General features: G+C 35.7%; 1 protein-coding gene across 7 annotated transcripts in view; it reads left to right on the top strand.

The window, feature by feature from the left end:
* The window catches only part of ADAM23 (ADAM metallopeptidase domain 23), a 65,861-nt gene that overhangs the window by 10,728 nt on the left and 35,351 nt on the right, over window positions 1-19,782 (top strand). For all 7 annotated transcript variants that reach the window (XM_066553892.1, XM_066553890.1, XM_066553893.1 and 4 more), the window contains exons 4-11: window positions 8,587-8,650; window positions 10,750-10,832; window positions 11,506-11,569; window positions 12,559-12,631; window positions 13,129-13,202; window positions 14,076-14,141; window positions 17,024-17,095; window positions 19,471-19,637. In XM_066553892.1, the coding sequence (XP_066409989.1) occupies window positions 8,587-8,650; window positions 10,750-10,832; window positions 11,506-11,569; window positions 12,559-12,631; window positions 13,129-13,202; window positions 14,076-14,141; window positions 17,024-17,095; window positions 19,471-19,637 (663 nt within the window). The remainder of the gene's footprint in view (window positions 1-8,586; window positions 8,651-10,749; window positions 10,833-11,505; window positions 11,570-12,558; window positions 12,632-13,128; window positions 13,203-14,075; window positions 14,142-17,023; window positions 17,096-19,470; window positions 19,638-19,782) is intronic.

The following is a 19,782-nucleotide window of genomic DNA, read 5'->3' as shown; positions in this document are numbered from 1 at the left end:
TCTTGTGCTTTTTTTAAAAACATTGATGAATTATCATGAGATGTTTTAGTTGCTCAAGTCAGTGTGCAGAAATACTGTAAATACTTGTATGAATAGCTCATCTTTAGTGATCTGGAAATCATGTTTTTGTCACTACAGTGATGAAGTTACTAATGAGATGGGACTCTTAATGGTGTGGCTGTGCTGAAAGGTGCAGCTCGAGTCTGTTTGCTGTAAGACAGACAATTTTACATAATTCTTTGGTCTAGAAGAACTGGCTTGTAATACAGGGCAGTGGTGGTTTAGTTGTGTATATCCCACATGCTTTTATATCACTGCTGAAAGTGTGGAACTATGATTTTCTAAAAATTGTAATGACTTGTTTTTGGCCGCTGAAAGTTTAAGAATAAGGTAGAAGTATAAAATTCATACTAAATACTAGACAGGTAAAATGTAATGCTCAAAAGTGCATTTGCCCCTTCTCTTGAGACTAAGCATACTTAAAAAAGGAGAAACAAATTTACAGAAACAATTTTAAAAAGCAGTCCTCTGGTCTTGAGGTTCATATGAGGTCTTTTTTTGGTCTTAAACTGTGAAGTCTTGAGTGTCTGGTAAAATATGATTTACGGGAATGTCACACAATTGAAGGACAAAGAAAGCTTTAATATAACTGGATCTTCTCTAGGCTCTGGAAAAATTATAGTGTATTGCAAGGCTGTGTTGTTTTATGAGGGTTGGACTGTGCATAGTAATTCCAATGGATAATCATGACATGTTTGTGAAGGGAACCAATATTTAGTGCCCTCTAAGCTACAGGGAATTCCTCCTCTTGGTCTGCTTTCCACTGCTCCTGTCTGCACATCCAGTGAGTAGTGAGTGTGTGCACGTATTCCCAAGCTGGCAGTGTACGTAGGGTATGGCTGGTCACACAGACAGTGACAAAGAAAAAACATTGCCTTTACTGGCACCATGCAAACATGCTGATAGCACTTAGGAGAAGAAAACAGACTCATAAAGTTCTTCTACAGCTGATGAGAATTGAAAGTTTGCTGGTGAAAGGTACTCCAGCCCTCTTGTGATCCAGGGGAAGCCTGCGTTAACATCTGTTGACACAAATGTTAACACAGGCTTTAAGTTCATTCAATATTGATGCCTAGGCTTGAGGTCTCTGCTGTGGTCACTGTCTTAGGCCTTACTGTTTCCAGATACAGATCACCCTATAGCTGTTGACTGACTCTCAAGTTTCCTTGCAGATCACACCTATGCAGAATAGAGAGCAAGGTCACAAAGAGAGTACTACAAGTAGGACTTAATATAGGACAGATAGCAGTGATCAGGTGCCAGGCTATGCCAAACAAGCTGACTGTCTTGCAGCTTACACTAGTGACTCCTTTTTAGGCCACATCTTCTCCTTTTTCCAACAGGCTATGTCCTGATTCACCTTTCCTACCCTTGCACATTCCCTGAATGTTCCATAAAAATGATATCCACATTTGTTTGCACATAGCCACAAGTCTGGGCAGACATCCTGAGATAAGTTTGTTCCTTCCCAGGGGACAAATTATGTTGTTTACCACTTCTTATCTGTTCTAAATTTCTGGCTGAACCTCTTCAAGACCATGCCTGAGTGGCTTCTTCCATGGCCTGTTGGTCAGGGGCCTAACAGAGACAATAATGAAGACCAGAACTCTTATCTCCTGTTCATTAGGATTTGGGTTTCGTTGCATTTCCTGTCTGAGTCTCATGTTGGATGGCTATTATCCAAGTAAAATCACAAGCCCATTGACATTCCCCATATCCTGGCAATGTTACCCCTTCTCCAGTCCTGCTGTTTGTCCTTGCTTATGAACCATTTGTTGTTAAAAATAAGTAAATGACAGATTTTTTCTAATTGTGGCTGCTTTCTCAGCAATCAAAAAATGCAGTGCCTATCACTTCAAAAAGAGAGAGGGAATGAATTTGCTGTGCACCTTAACTGAAGAAGTTTTGCTCTTGTGATATCAGGAATGTTCTTACTGCCTATATATAAGGCACAGGGTGTTCGGATGCCTTACTGATATCCCTACTGCTTACTTCTTTATACCTTAGGTTTTCTCCTAGCTTCTTTAGTGGTTTTTGTCTCATAAACATTTGACTCTTTAGCTGGTTCTGCTCCAGAAAATGACTTGAAAAACTGTGCTAGCTTCTGACTGGACATAATACTTTAAAACTGTATGTCATAAAATTTGTAACATAAATTGTAAATACCTGTAGACAATGATGTGAAAAAGACCCATTCTTGTGTTTCAGTTATTTTTATGTGTTCAGCAAAAACCAGCATTTTGCTACTATGTTGGGTTGTAGTTAGCATACTGGTACTGCTAGTGTCTAGTCAGAAGCAAAGGCAGAACAATTGGGAATACCCTTGTATATGATGAATATATATTTGCATCAGTTGTCTAAGGTGAGTTAGTGCCACCGACACTGGATGTATTCTGTGCATTTTGGTTTTGTTCCTGTGGTTTTTTTGAATGTTCTATAAGTAATTAAAACTAAAATCAAGGATGGTTGTTACATGCAAACAGGTTCTAGTTTTTGGTTTTCTTTACCACTGTTGGAAACTTTGTGATTGCCTACCTTCTTTGTTGCAGATGTTCTTTTTTCACAACAAATACTCTAACTTGACAATTAAGTGAAGAAAATGGGATATTCAAATTCATTAATCTGTAATGGATTAAATAACGTTTTTAGTTAGTACTCTTAGTATGAAAATGGAGGATTGTAAGGTATTTGTAATGTGATGACTGTAATGTGGTAGTGGGGTAACACTCCCATTGGAAAAGTCAGACTTACAATTCAACTAAGATTGTCTGCCCAAACCCAATAAACTTCCTATGCAATGAGTAGCATGCAGCAGTGTCATAAAACACAATTTATATAAAGAACCTTTGTTCACTTATTTCAGTAAGTTCACTTTTATCCTCAAATGGCAGTGTTGTAACATTGTATTTGGGTAATCAATGATCCTAGTATATCTGACCAGTTTCTTATATTATATTGCTGCATTATTTACGCAAACAAATGTTTGCAAGGTGCTAGAAAATTAGTTTTTAATGATCTCATTTCCAGCAACATGTAAAAAGGCTTTTAACTTGCTGTTTTTCTGCTGAAAGAGAAGAGTTTGTGCAGCTAACTCCTTAAGTCCTATTTTAAGGTAGCAGGCTTTTTGTTCTGGTGTAGTACTAAAACACATTAAAGAGCAGTACTACCAAAAGCAGTGAATTAAAAATGTCTACTTGCTGCTTTTTTAGTGAGGAGGGAAGTTGGCTGTATTTTCTGGCAGTTTACAGCCATGATGTAGTTCCAGCACAGCGGGCTGAGGCTGTACTGGAACCTTCACCCAGTGGGACTGTGGGCTGAGACACACCTAAGAATAGGAAATTAGTTAATTAATATGGACAGAAACAGAGGGGAAACCCAAAGACAAAAATTTCTCTCCCTTCCTATGGATAACTTGCCTCAATATTTAGGATTCTTGGGGAAGGGGAGGAAAAAGAAATCACCAAAATCAGTCTGTATTTTTTAGCTTTTCCTTCTTTTCTCTGTAGAGGTCCATCTTTCCAGGAGACTCTGTTTCCAGGAAAATGGATTTCTTTTCCATGAAGATATCATAGAAAAAATATTTGGCATCTTTGACATGAACTGAAAAAAACATCCCCACTGCATTTGACCGCATGACTTAACAATTTGAGATATTAAAATATGATGACTGTGGTGGAAAGTTAGTTTCTTTTGTGAAGTGCAGCCAACAAGAGAGAAAAGTTTATCTAATTGTTTAAACCGTATAAATTGGTGTTTATTCTTTGTGGTGTATGTTTCTGTAGGACTGAATTAACTGGAGAATGGTCCCAGAGGAGGTTACAATGTTAGCCTAATTTAAAAAACAGTAGGGCAATAACTTAATTATTTGAGAAACTACTTGATTCTTGGGGTTTTTCCATAATTCTTTTAAAAATGCAAATGGGAAAGCTAGTCACAGTTTTTCAGAAGGAAACTTTGAGTATTTATGACATTCCTTAAATAAACAACAGAAATTTAATAAATTCACCTAAAAACTGTGAGTTCAACAAAGTTTGTGAATATAATTGAAACTGTTAATATAAACAAGGCTGTAGATGGGCATTGCATTAGATGATCATGCTTTGATTGTCTTAAAACAATACTGCAGCAAGGTCTCTTTGTTTTTCCCATCTTTATGTGCTACTAAACTATATCTGTCAAATGGACAAAAACATCTGATGGGTGTTCTGCTAAATAATTCAACTAAACTAGGTTGCTCAGACACTGGTACTTAGCTTGAAACATTTCAGAATAGTTAATAAAGTATTGCCTGGTAATAGGTTAGTATAAAGATAATTTAAGAAATATGCAAGAAAGGTAATTCTTGCTGACCTCTGATTTTCTGCAGGCTGTCTGCTAGGTTGCTGGAAGGTAATTTGCTCACTTGTATATGATATCTTTTGGTAATTTCATAGCCTTTTTCTACCCAAATTAATTCTCTTCATCAGGATAGTTAGATGCCAGCTGAGGTAAGCCACTTTTACTCTGCAGCTCTCCTGCTAATGAAAATATCAGCAGTGAAGTACATGCCAGGGAAGTGGATGTGAGTTCTTCAGAAAGCATCTGCTGCTTGCTTTAACAGCTGGTCTGTGCCTTCAAAGGCAGCAGCTACAGGGAATGGCATATCCCTTTGCTGCTTATTTTGCATTTCTCAGTGTAACTCGGGTAGAAGATTCAGGGGGCAAGACAGCTCAATAAGAACAATTATCTGAGATAAACAAGGCAGAGTGGAAGGAACTGTAGAAAAGGACACAGCAGACAAATTATTTTGTCATGAGTTCATTCAGTATGTTGCAACTTTGTGTGTTCATTGCAAAGGATCATACTAATGTGCCTAAACAGACTTTTGTCTGATGTGATCATGACTGACATTCATTTCAGTTAAAGCTTGCATTGTTTCTGGTGCTTGTCATACTGAAAATCAAATTTGCTGTGCTGAATGCATTTCTGCCCTAAGCAAGGATGTGAATGGCTCAAAATGGATCAAAGGTGGCAAAACAGTCCAGTGTAGATGAGATGAAAATGTACTTCATAAGACTCAGGCTTGCCTTTCAGAGGTAAATTTAGGTCTTCTGTAGGTGATAATGAAGGAAGAAGAATTATTTTGTACTGTGGAGACCCCTACTTTATGCCTGAGTTTTGTGCCTCATTCCTCGGTCAATTGCTCTTCTACATGAGCTCTTAATCAATGTATTCTAGGCCTTTCTTTTTGATGCCAGTTACATAAAGGGCCCCATCACACCTCCTGGTGAAATTACAATGCTCTTCTGTGTAGGAAAAATGTTTGAAAGTTATTTTGGTTAAGCATTCTTTTTTCCCCCCCTTTAATACTTTGTCTTTTGTCAGATTTGTCAGCATTAATAACAGGTAAAAGTTTCGTAGGGGAAATTTGCAGTAGCAGTTCTATGTATATTTTTACATCTGTTGTTATTCCCAGAGTTTTAGCAAAATGTAGAACAAATTTTCTTACCCTTCCTGTCTTTCTCAATGTTTGCAAGCAAGGTGTTCTTTTGGATGTTTTGCTAGTGTAGGCAGATACTTGAAATGCGACAAAGTGATACAAGGTACCTGACAAAAATCAGGTACTTGCCAAGGGGGAGGCATACAGTTTAAGGAACAGCTGACTGTTTTTTTTATAATGGAATGTTCAAAATTCTTGCTGTCCTGAGGGAAATGTTAAGAGAAAAACGCCCTTGCATGACCTTGGTGGTTATGTGTGGCGAGCTTAAAAGCATAATAATGACCAGAAACTAGAGATAAACACTCTAGTCCAGCCTTGCATGAGAAACAATTTTGTGGAATCTAGAAGTCTTATAAAAGATTTTCCACTCCACCTTCTAGGTGGTGGATACTGTGTTACATTTGCCAAAAGGGTGCTTCACAAATCAAAGTTGCATTTTGTTTATAGCATAGCATTTGGGAAGTATATCACAAACAGCAGGCCTTAATTTTCTGTGGAGGGAATTTTTTCAGCGTGGAGAATTTCACTGATGTGCCTTGTGTCCTGCAGATGCCAAAGGTCCATCTTGGAGCTGGCTGGCACCAGCTCTGTTGGACATGGGAGAAGCTCCCAGCAGCTTCTCAGAGAGCCACTCCCATAGCTCCCCCACTACCAAAACCTTGCCACACAGACCCCATACATGTGGGAAAGTCAGAGATGAGAAAAGTGTGGAGTCTACTGGGAAACTGTCTGCATCCCTGCTTTGTACTTGTAGTGTTTGTGTATATACATATTGGAGTTTTCCATCATAACTACTCCATGTTAGATATCCTATCATGTGGGACACGGTATTTGGACAAAACCCAACTGGGAATTCTTTGGCCGTTGGAACTAATGAGACGCTAAAGAACGGAAAAGGTTGGCAGATGAGGAACCAACTAGGTTACAATAGAAGCTCAACTAAAATCCAAGAAAAGAATACTAAACTCTGGAAATGTGCTGCAAAGGGTGGACTAAAGTTTTGAGCAACTCTTATGTCACACAAAATAAGATAAATCTGAGAGAAATGCTGTAATTAAACTATAGTTAGTTGTGAGTCAGTACACATAGTGGGATACCACTTACTGCAAGTCTTACGAGATGCAAATAGCACTAGATAGCATAGAAAGAAGTTCAGAGATCAGTCATGTAAGGTTACTAAAGGAGGGCAAAAAGAAGGTGTGAAACTGTGAGCTTGGTTTTGCAACAGGTACATAAGTGCTGATCCAGGAATTAGTTTGAGGAAACCAAATGGTCTTCATGAATTAAAGCAGAAGTGTCTGTAAAAATTGGAATCTGGTCAGGGCCCTATAATGTTAGCACAGTTCCTGTGTTTAATCATTCTCAGTAATTTTTTTAATACTTGTATTCTAATTACAGTTTTCAGTTTTCTTACTTATGTCAGTTACCTGTAGCCTTGTCTGTACCATCCCCTACTGGGAACAGTAGTCTTCATGCTTCATAACAAGTATGAAAAATGCAAAGAGTAAAAGGACATTATCAACACTCTAATTGTTTTGTATGTGTATGCCTTTTACAAGCTTCAATCTTGCCATGTTGAAGAAATAAATATTTGCATTGTAGTCAAGTACTTACACTATTTATACAGCATTTGTATTTTCTGCAGAAAGCTTATACCTTACTATGACACAAAGTTAAAATTATTTCATGCAACTGAATTTATTTTTAAATATGCACTTCAAAAAAAATCATTTAATAATGCCTTCACAGTGATGTTTAAGGCAAATTATTAGACTTCAGTAATTATTCACGGCTATTAGCCTTGGTTTTGCAGGCCCAGAGTGTGCTGTGTCAGTTTCATGAGAAAGAACTTCTAAGAGAACCATGGTAACTGACTTCTGCAGGATGCTCTCTAATGAGTGTAATGCCTGATAAATATGGCATGAAGAATTGATTTGAGGAGCCAGGAGTCCCAGAGTTAAAGTGTTATCAGGATTGCTAATAGCCTAATCTGAGTTTGAGATACCCATTATCATAGGTTGTTTTTAGTCATGAATTCCCATCAGAGCTATTTTGCCACACCAGACTTCCATAATGGTGTTTTTATTTGTAGCAATGATATTTTTGTTTTGATATATGTACCAGTATCAGACCTTTTAATGACTTTTTAAATTCTTTTTTTTTAGTTGCAAGTGTACATTAGAGGCTTCAAAAATGCTAAGAATTCTGGATCACATTAAGTAAAATGCTTGTCTTGCATATTTGGTGGGGCCAGTTAATGTCTTGAATTGCTTTGCTCTCCCTGGGCATTATGCTGCAACCCTGATTGTAACAGGATGAGATGTGAATGGGGCACTGAGGTTATTACAGGACGTGTGCAGGCTGGCTAAGCTTAGTTTAAATAAACCAACAAAACTGTAAATTACACATTATGGAAAATTATTATGCTTCTGAAATTTTCTTGCCAGAGTTAGAAAGGAAATAAGAATGAGAAAGGTGTCTGAAAATAAAAAGTGAAAGTAAGAAAAAGGGTAGTATGGAGTGTGTTTTGGGTTCTGCATTTTGTGTTTTCTTTCAAGGAACATTATTGCTTTTGAAAAAAACCCGAGTATTTGCAGCTTGTGAAAGTGATTATACACTCCTGTCTTCATAAGAATGGTGTATTTATTTGTTCAGCCTTACATACATTCTATTTACACTTTAAGATAGAATGGAAAAGCTCTTTGAAAATGGTGATGAACTAAAATACATATACTGTCAGCAAGGAAAGTTCTGAAGCCAAGGGGTATTTTTTTTGCATATTTAGAAGGCTGCTAATCTAATTGTAAAGCTAAAATACAGGGGATTAGATTGCAGAATCAAATTCTCCCTTCTATACTGCACTCTCACTTCCAGTGTACCTTCAAACCATTTACCAAATATAAACTGCTTGATTTATTTTTTATTTAACTAATGTACAAGCAAAATAAAAATGCTTTGAAAATGGTAACAAAAAACCTCAAACCTACCCATAGCAATAGAAAGAGTACTCAGATTTGTCTCATCTTTATTTATCCTTTCTTTGACAGTGATTTGTTATCTTCCAATTATGTGGAGATCCACTATGAAGATGGAAAACCAAAATTTTCTAAGGTATTGTGTTCTTAAATTGTCATTCTGAGGGAACAATGCCAATAAAATGTTAAAAAAAAGAGGGAGAAAAATGTTTTGCAAGACTTATAAACTTCAGAATTGTTTTTCCACACATAGAAGGTAACTGTGATCTCATAGTGTATGGATATCTCAGAGATACAAGAGGAATTGTGCAAAAAAGAAAAGCTGTGTTTTGGGGTGAGGAGTAGGCATTTGTAGGTGGTAGTAGTGAAGATGATCCATTACTGCCAGGACAATTACATCATGTAAAATATAGGAGGTGGAGGGGTTGGAGTCACCACCAGATTAGTCTTCATTAACTATTTGTGTCTTTAGCACAAAGTGCAAGGAGAAAAAATAATGGCAACGTTAGACATTTAAACAAACCCAAAAGTCTTCCAGTGACTTTTGTTTGCAAGGATTATACAGTCATGAAACAGAAAATGAAAGATTTAACTGAAACCCTAACCTCTGGAGTTATTACAAAATCAGCATATTGCTAGACATCCAATTAATTTTGTTTGTCATACTAGCTCCCAAATTGAATTCAGTGCCATAGGCTATTGATCCAAAGCCAGATTGAAGTTCTGCAAGGTAGTTCAGGCCTAAGGGAACTAGACCAGTCTTTTTGTTTGTTTGTAGTAACAAAATGAGGACTGGAAGGTTCCTAGGAAGGTTATAAACTACATTTGTAGGAAATTACTTTCTTTGTATTTGGTAGAAATGCCAAAATATTTCTTGCAAACTTATTATATATGAATGATATCTGTATTTAGAGTAGAGGGAAGCAAGCATTCTGGTTGTGTTCATGTCTTCAGAAAGTCCAGACTGTGTTTGTCCAAGTATTAGGTGTCTGGTTCATTATTTTGCCCTTTCTGTAGAGAATCTCAAAATTATAAATGGCTGATTAGGGCAGAATTAAACAACTCCATTGCAATGTAATTACTGAGATATGCTGTTTTGTTTTCTTCCATGAGGAAGAAAAACAGTTTCATGTTACATACAAAGGAAGATGTTCAATTAAGACTCAATATTCCGCAGAATAGACCAAAATGCTAAATGATGCAAGAAAACAATTCCCTCTGGCATTTAGACTAGCTCATGCAATTGTCAGCTGCAGCACTAGCATTGAGCACTGCGGTTGCTGAATCATGAATCTCACTGGAAAATTATGTTAGAACTTCAGACTCAGCAAATGGGCTACCTTTGCATGCTGCAGTAACTTGATCCAAACTTCCTAGGGGATGTTTTCTGAACTGCTGCATTTAGAAGTGATAATAGAGCTCCTGAGGACACGTTAATGTGTGCAAGCCTTCATTAGAGATAATAAAAAGACTCCAGAACCCCGCACAATTTGTGTAGGAGGTCAAATAAGGACTGTGTTCTGGTCCTTTGCCGTGTCTTTTTATGCCCAAGTAAAAGGTTGTTTTGTTTCCTGATGTGGATCTAGAGAAGTGAGATCTCAATGAAAAGTACTGTATTTTCTAGAAGGAGGTAGTTAATTACAAAAATGACTGAAGAACAAAGAGCAATTTCTTTACTCAGGTGATCATCTTTAAAGAAAAAAAAATCAAATTTAGCTGTTAAAAAGCATGTTTTATGTATTCTCAATGATGGAAGGGTAAACATGGAATGATTACTTTCTGTGAAGTACTTTGATTTAATTATATACAATAACCTGTAAGGAATTTAAATCAGAATCTGAATAACTCATTAAATAAAATGCAAAATGGAAATAATGCTGTCATAGACAAAGAGCATTTACATTTTTTGTACTGTCTCGAGTTATAATCATTACATAAAGAATGGGTTTAATATGCATGTTGGAGTTCAGATGACATGACACAAGAATTAAAAGTATTTTTATGATGAATAGTAGATTTTTCAAACAATGGCTGAGAGACAACCATACTTGAGGGTTTTTAGTAAAACTTTTTATTTTTAGTTTACTTGAGCGTATTGCTGATAGACAGTAAAGACAAGTACGTAAATGAGGTTCATGTGTATTGTTACTGTTTGATTTTTTTGGCATTGGTTTTATGCAACAGACATTAAATCAGGATAATTTTGTGTGTGTGTCTGTTTTTAAAAATTACTAGGGGGGAGAGCATTGTTACTACCATGGAAATATCAGAGGTGTGAAGGATTCCAAAGTTGCTCTTTCAACTTGTAATGGACTTCAGTAAGTGCATGTTCTCATTTTTTAAACAAGGCTATAACTAATTATTATTCTTGAATATTGTCTCTTAATATAGAAGTGTTGACGCTCCTACAAGAAGGAACTGAAACACTACAGGCTCAAATATTTTTTATGTTTTGAGATTTTTCTTATTATCATTGGACTTAGTGTTTTGATGCTTTCTCATGAAACCTTTGAATACAGTAAGTGCAGGTAAATATTTCCCCATATAAAAGAATTATATTTTGGCAGTTTGTATGCTCAGTATTCATATATGATTCTGTCATAGAAAAATGGATCTTTTTGTTAGATTGTACAAGGAAAAAATGCAAGATATTAGCATTAGTTCCTGCTAAGGGCAGCTCAGCTGTTGATTATATTTTGCATGCTCAGGGTGTGTTGTAGGACTTCCTTTTTCCAAGGTCAAGTCTTTACCCCTTTTGGTATTTTATCATTGCATTGCCACTACATTTACTGTTAGTCCATTAAAAAGTGCCAGATATCTTAATAATCCTCCAGTCTTGGCTTTAGCTACAGGTGGTAGTAATGAACATATATTTAATATTGGTCAGTTTTTCAGCCCTAAGCTAGGTTTTGTCTTATCAAAATTCATATACTGGAGTCAAACCGATTGCCTTGTAATCCTAAATATCACTTCTTTTTCTCCATGTTCTAGTGGCATGTTTGAAGACAGTACTTATTTGTACTTGATAGAACCAATGGATCTGACCCACACTGCAGTAAGTTTATTTTTGTCCAATTTATTTGGTTTGGGAGAGTGTTCAAGAAATACCAAATAAAAGTATTAAAATAAATCAATAAGTGATGTGTTTCATGCATTCATATGAAAATGAAAAATATTTTAAAACACTTGATTTGAATTTGTTTAAGGTGGCAATTATGTAATTATTATTTACCTACATTTTTTTCTGCTTTTCTTTAATGCTTTGTTTCCTACTTGCTGTCAATCATTTAGATGCTGGGAACAGACAAGTAAAACTGTTTCCCATAGCACATGGTTATGGACTGTCAAAAAGTGTTTATCAATTTGCTCTAGTACTTGAAGTAAAGTGTTTATAAATTCATTAAAAGGATCTCTAAAACTCATTTGTACATTCCTCTCTAAATAGCTGCATCAGATTGCTCTTGGCCTGCCATGATTCCACAAAAAGCATACTTAAATAGATAATTACATCTAAGTATCTTATACTTTGTATGTCTTAAGTCAGTGATCATTGTATAGCTTAAATGATTGTGATCCAGCATATTCAAGTATAAGATTATGCTGGATCAGCATATAGGACTCCATTTATGCAAGTATTTTGCTATTATTTTTTTTTATTTCATGTTTTATGTGTACAACCATTTCTAGAGCTTCAGCTGTTAATACAGCTGACATTGTTTCACAGACAGTAGTAAAACTAGGTATATTTCTGAGTGGTTTTTTGTGAAATGATTTTGCAACATTGGGACAGAGAATTCTCAAGGTTTGTATCCTGCTTGGTCTGTGGGATATATTGCAGGTGCTGTGCCACAGTTCTCAAGCTTGTCTCGCTCTAGTTTGTATTTGTCACATACTATACAGTGTATGTATAGTATGTGACAAATAACTAATGCTGCTGAACCAACACGTTGTAGTGACTGGACAATTATAAATACTGAAAGAAGTGCCACAGTTTTCACTTGATGTTATTAAGTAGAAGAAAATTTCACATATTTTTCTTTATAGGAAAGTAAAAGTAGGCCACATATCATCCAAAGAACTTATGGAACACGAACCTCCAAGCAGTTGCGGGACCTTGGTATGTTTTTGCTGATGAGTTTTTAAATATTGGAAATAATTGTATATATAACTTGGAAAATTTGAGTATTAGGCTAGTAGTGTTTATAAAATTGCTGATTATTTAGAAAATCTTGAAAAATAGATATTTACCTGCCTTTTTTCACAATTATTGCCACGGGATATGGATTTTTCAAAAGGCAACTGTAAGACTTTCATCTCCAGACCTGTATTTAGCTTTTCTCTGGAAATCACTGAATTTAATCAGTGATATTAATGTTACTGAGGCAATGAGATAGAAGAAATTGTATATTCTAAGCCCAGGTTATCATTTCTTCACCTCTCCTTGCATGTTTTAAAATTTCTGAATTACTTGGGTTTTGGTATGTCTTGATATCTTTTCAAAAATGAGCTTTTGAATAGCAAGGGTGTTTCTAATTTTTGTTATCTTAATCTACTTTTAGTTTGGACAGTGTACATAAGTAGTTTAAAATAATTCTTAAATTGTAATTTTTACAGATACCGACTCTAGTTCTGAATGGCCTTTTCTATCTGAACTGCAGTGGCTGAGGAGAAGGAGAAGAAAGAGAGCAGTAAGTAGAAGTGTGACCCTGACTTAAGACCATTTATAATACCAAACTCACTAATTTCTGTATTTTTTAATGTCAAGAGGATATAGGATTTAGGAAACAAGTATTTTTAGAAGCCTAATATTGTCCCATAATACAGTTATCAAATGAGATAACAAGGCTTTTCTTCAAAAATAGAAAATTTGGAAGAAAGGTGATAAACTTTCTAAAGTTACAGCAATGTTATGCATCAATTAAATTGAAATTTAGTTGTGGAAATTAATTTAGAATTTTAGGTTTTTTTGTCTGCTTGAGAATAAAGTATAATTTTGAATGAACTCTTGCTACTTTATAGATATCTGACTTTATTGTCACTTGTCTCACTAAGTAGCATGATTAAATCAAAAATCCAGATGAGGACACCCAGAACTGGGTTACTGGGAGAACCTAAGTGGGCAGTCCTCATCATCTTCATGTGCTTATGTATCAGTTAGGGGAATAAATGAGTTAAAGGAGGTTATTCTGAGTTTCTTCACTGAGTTGCACAATCCACGCCATATTTTTGAGGGTGCTTATGTTTTTAGTAACTTCCTTCCTCATTAAATCTGTGGTGAATAGCTCATATTGTAAGGAGGAGGAAAGCAGTGGTAGTGTCTGCACTGGAGCAAAAAGAGTACACCCTGAACTTTCCTAGTGATGTGGCTCAGATTCTCAGGCAGCGTTTAAGTTACTGGAACTACGATCCTTTACCCTACTTGCATTTCTCACCCAGTTGTTTAGTGATTTACATACCCTAAACAATAGATATTTTATTTGTATATATAATGAAGATCAGCTGCAGTTATTTTTGAAAAGAACATCTTCATGATTTCTCAAAGAATTTCTTTAATTCATCAGTTATCTCGTGGTGTCTTTGAAGAAATGAAGTATCTGGAGCTCATGATAGTAAATGACCATAAAATGGTAAGTATATCAATTCAGTGATAATCTTCCTTTTGGTGACAGTTTGTAGGCTGATGTACAGCCTATAAATTGTTACCATTTTTAGGCTCAGGATTTTATTTATCAACAGCTATTAACATTTGTACTACTGTAGGCCATAATACCTAATGAAACTTAATGTTACCTAAGAATTTCTGGGGCAATTATATATTCAAAATGAATCTGGAGCACTTTGGTATCATATGGATAAATCAATATGCCCATCACTAACAAAGTAAAACAACAAAACATTTTTGTCCAGAAGAAACATACTACATGTTCTAAAATTACATCCCATCTTTGAAGTTATATAGAAAGAGGTCAGAATTTGTTACTTTGAGTTTAGTTTTACTAATCTAAATTTTAATGCAGCAAAACATGTAGACAAAACTCTGATTGTTCTTTGTGGCTACTCGATACTTATAAACAGGAGTGATAATGGAGTGCAAGGTAAGTTGTTTGTTTGATTCAGAAATTGTTTGTCATTAAAGAAACCAACATGCATGTGGGGAGGAAAGCCCAATTTTTTCCCCTTTGTCTTGAGGGATGACTGGAAAAAGTCAGACTAAGTGATATTTGTTGTAAGCACAACTTCTTTATTTTTTTTTTAATCAAATTTTGCTGATACAATAGTTTTCAGTTATTTTATTTGCAAGTAAAGAGCTTTTCATGTCTCTCACCCTGCTGCAAGTTTCCCAGTGCTTTATGGAGTTGTGGGCTCTGTTGTCAACAGTAAAGGTTTATGTTTAAGAACAAGAAATTGAAGATATCAGAACAGGATGCAGTAATTCATACTTGTTCCAATGCTGAATAAACAGATAATGTACCCTCCCCTCCCCTGTCTAATAAATCATAGAAGTAGTCTGGACAAACATAGCCTATATTTTATCTGTGTTAATTTAGCACTGTGGAGGGAATTTGAATGGGTGGAAAAAGCAGGACAGAAATTTCTTAAGCTGTTTTCATTTGTAAAGCCACCTGGTAGGAAACTGCTCTTAAGAGTGTTCAGGTGTTGGTTATTTAGCAATTGGGCACCGTAACTGAAATTATGGCCACTTTGTCTATGCTTGGTGTTCCTTATGAAGAGAAAATATTCCTATGTCTGTCTCTTTCCCCTGGCCTCTTGTACTGCAGATGTGCTTGAAGGTGCTCACTACACTTACTGCAGACACTGTTGTCTCCTCAAAAGCTTTATTTGTTAGAACTTGTAGCACAAGATTTTTTGCTTCATACTCATCAGTGACTTAGAAACAGATAGTAATTCTTTTCAAAGAATAAAATCACATACTTAGGAAAGTGTTCACAGTTAGGAGTCATAGCTTGCCAGTCCAGGAACTCGCTAAATAGACTTTTAAGGTTTTCTGCTTACCAGGAGAGGGCATGTTTCCCCTGCAGCAAAGGTCTTCGTTGGAAGAAGTATCTTAAACCTCCTTGATCATTGTGTTAAATGGTTAATACTGTGTATTTTCACAGCATTTCCTTTCCTCTAGCAATAAAGATATCTCAACACATTAAATTAGGTTGTTGTGTTTTTTACTGGTTTAGGTTAATTTCTTTTAGAATCTGTGTTTAACCACATTATGTATATTACTGTTGATTTTAGCATTTTAATTCTTTCATGAAAACCAAGAAGATTTTTCAAAGCATATTACTTTACCTTTCCACTTCTGGAAAGGTTTGGGATTGGCTCAAAACAAAAAGCCAAAGGCACCTTTTCCCCCTTCCCCACTGTCATTGTTCTCTGGGGAGCAGTCCGTGGTATAGTGCTCCTCTCAGTGTGCATCCTAGCACCTACTAGCACCATACCTGAGAGTAGCTACTCAATTGCTCACAGAAGAGTTTCTTCTTCCTAGGCCTCTTTTTAGGTACTGTGTTTCATAGAGAGAATAACTGACACTTTCATGGGACACTGTGAGGCAATGAGACTTGTTGCTTTTAACCAGTAGCTGAAATTAGTAAGTTTTGAAAAAGGCTTTTTCCCCCTGTTCTAAGGAATTTCACGTTCGTTTTCTATGAAATTTTGTAGACCTATTTTTTCTGTCTGCAAATCATTCTCTGTAATGTAATCTTGGTTTATAAATTTACAGTTTCTTGAAAGTCATATTGATTCGTGTTCAGATACCATAGCTGCATCTTTAAAAAATTTGACTTGGAAGAGAAGGGGCTTTTGAGGCAGGATGAGGAAAGACATGAAACCATTGTAATGACATGCACAGACATTGTGAAGCAGAACTTGTAATACAGCTCATCTAGGTCTATTAAAAAGAAAGTGAAGTTAGGATTTAAGATATTCAGCTTAACTGTTTTAATGTTCAAACATATTTACTTTTACCATGTGCTCCCCCTTCCATTTTGCCTTTTCCTATAACTACTGCTACATGTCACAAAAGTATTGTGCTGTTGTAGAAAAGGAGGCCTTTGCAAAGAGCTGTGCACAGGATAAGTGGTAAATGCTTCATCTTCATGTCTTATAATTAAAGTGATAGAATGTGGCTACTACAGTCTGATATGTAACTTATCAGGTTAAGCAATTTTAATGGGTAAAGCATCCTCTCAATTTTGAGCTCATGTTTGTGTTCATGTTTACCTGTAATTTTGTCTCAAACATTTGAACTCTGATTCTAAACACAGTATTTCTTCTGGCTAAATGCTCCTTTTACAATTGGGAAGGGCTTCTTAACATGTATGGCTTCCTCTATCTTCCAGGGATTCTTGAATGTGAGATAGAAGCTGTGATCTGAAAGGTTTTTTGAGTTTTCCTCTTACTCTTTCTTAAAATATTAATTTTACTTTCATGCTGTAAAAATAAAGAATTAGTAATAAATATTTAAATTCTCACTGTGTTCTACTTTCTCTTCTTTTAGTTCAAAAGGCACCGTTCTTCAACTGCATACACAAACAATTTTGCAAAGTCTGTGGTAAACCTTGTAGATGCTGTAAGTATCAATATTTCTTCTGAAAACTGATTCACTGCCTTCTACTTTAGCACTGTGTTAAAAATGTTGTCATTTTCAGATACCAAATTTCAATTACACTTTAAAGTGCACTTCTAGTTTCTCTGCAGAAGAATAGCCTGGGGTGAATGTATAAGAAACTATGGCATTTTTCTTAAAGCTTGCAACTCTCAGAGTTTGTCTTTGGCAGGGGTGATTTCATTATCTGTCACCAATTATGAATGAGATTTAATCAAATTTGTATCTAACTACAAGTGATTGAAACTGCAAGTATAGCTCAGAAGGGATACATGTATCTATTGGAAGAAAAAGCCAGTGTGAGTAAAATAATCTGCTTTATAAGTCTCTATGTATATCTTAAAAAGAAACAAAATGCCACTGTACTACGTTATACATGGGTGGAACTGACACAGATACCATACTTGTATCTGTGCTAAATTTAAAACAATTTTGCATACAGCATATAAATTAAAAGTAATATTTGTGGTAAAATTAATTTGGGAGTTTTTTTTTTCCTCTTTTTGCTACATATATAATGATCACACATGTTTAAGAGCCCTATATGTAGTGAAAACAGGTAGATTTTCTAGTAGGGATGGATACAGAGGGTACCAAATGCTGACTCCGAGTCCCTTTTCCATGTGACATTATTGATACCAGTGGAACTGTGTGATATGATTCAGTCCAAAACATTGTCAACAGTTTGACTTGGAGGAAACAGTGCAGTATTTGTTCTTACATATTAAGTGTACTGGATGTATATTCAAAATTTAGGTGAATATATTTATAATACATGAAATACCAGAAGTGTTTTGGAATATTTTTCTGTAATGATCTGAAAAATTACTAGAGCATATAAAATGTAAATAATTGTAATATTTCTGCAATTTATATTGGACATACCCAAAGAAAAGGTGGCATCTTTATTTTTTCCTCATCTGATAATTATTTCTTTCTCTTTCTTCTGCATTTTAACAAAAGTTATTTAATCCACCTTTTCTTTCTCTATTATGTCTGGTTTTTCCATTTTTATCTCTGTGTGTGCAGAAACATAGGCTTCATTCTTGTGTAGAATTCAGTCCCTTCATAGAGATCTTACAAAATGACATCTTACTGTTTTTTTTCTTTAAATAAAGCATGAAAAAGAGCAGGATTTTCTGCCTTGTTATTCCCTTGTGTCCATAGGGTGTGGGCTGTATTTCTTACTGATTTATTGCTGGGAATAGGATAATGGCTTTCAGAGGTTTTCAGGTTCTCTGGCCCCTCTTCCATTTTTTTGTTGCTGTTTGCTTCAGGAAATAGAGTTTTCCTCCAGGCAAACAGAAATAAAGTCTTTATTGATTCACCCCTATGTCATTCCAGGCAGTTTATTTTCGTTGGGTTTGCTCATGTTGTAAACCATTTTCTGTGTATGTTCTCAGCCTGTCTCACTGAGATTCAAGCACGCTAATACTCTTTTCCTTCCAAGGACAAAACTGGGCTTAGCTGGTTCCTATCTCTTGGTTTTATATTTCTCTTTTTTTTTTCTAAGCTGAATATTATACATTGACTTTTTCATAAGGATAACTCTGCCCTGATACAAAACTGGGTTTCTGGTCAGGGCAGATAAAGAATACATCTTTTGTAGACCTACAAGTTCTGCATAACCTTAGTTATTAAAATTTGGCATTTTTTGAACTGAACCCAAAGACAGCAGTAGTTTTATGTCAGAATCAAGTATGCACAATGTTAAAATGCATATTTTAAAACTGTTTTGTTATTATTAATGCCCGATTGTTGTTTCCTTGTCTATTGCTACAGTAACATTAACATTTATAGAAAAATAAATATTTTTCCTTAATTCCACTCATGCAATGTGAGAATTAAGTGATCATACTGTATAAATGGAAATCAAGCATTAATTAAAATTTCGATTTATTGAAAAACTGAGACATTATTTAATTGCAACTTTAAAAGTTGCAATTAAAACTTTTAATTGTTTTTGGCTACTCTTGGAGATAGTTTTTTTTCTTTGAGATCACCCAGTGTACCTTTATATTTCTTCCTTGCTGATTTTTTGCACAGGTTTTCTGCAAAACTCAGTGGCAAAATTATTTACCATGAGAATCTTAAAGCAAATGGAGTGGCTCAAAAAAAAAAAAAAAAGAGCAACAAGGGTTGCTCTTTTCCTTCTAAAATATAAAATTTAAGTGGATCAGAATATCAGCTTTTAGGAAATGATGGCATTGCCAGCTAACTGTTTCCCCATGTTTTCCTCCTGCTTTATCCCTCTTGTCCTTCCGCTTTACTCTTACTGGCTAAGTGTGCATGTTTGACCCAGTGTTCTACTCCTGTGCCTGTCCTGTCTCTGCCCTCAGATATACAAGGAGCAGCTGAACACCAGGGTGGTGCTGGTGGCTGTGGAGACCTGGACGGACAGAGACCGCATTAACATTCACCCCGATCCTCTGCAGATGCTGCACGACTTCTCCAAGTACCGGCAGCACTACATCAAGCAGCACGCTGATGCAGTGCACCTGCTCTCGTATGTACCCTTGGCAGTGGCTTAGAGTGTTAGCTCCTGTCTGCTGCTTTTCTCTACTTGTCTCTTCTTTTTTTTTTTTTTTTGGTTGGTATTCTCTGTATCAATCAATATCTGCCTTTCTTAGGAAGCTTAATCGAACACCTGT

Source organism: Molothrus aeneus, chromosome 7 (assembly GCF_037042795.1).
Source record: "Molothrus aeneus isolate 106 chromosome 7, BPBGC_Maene_1.0, whole genome shotgun sequence".
NCBI classification, from domain to species: Eukaryota; Metazoa; Chordata; class Aves; order Passeriformes; family Icteridae; genus Molothrus; species Molothrus aeneus.
Note: the sequence above shows the minus strand (reverse complement) of the source record. Positions and strands in the feature narration are given on the sequence as shown.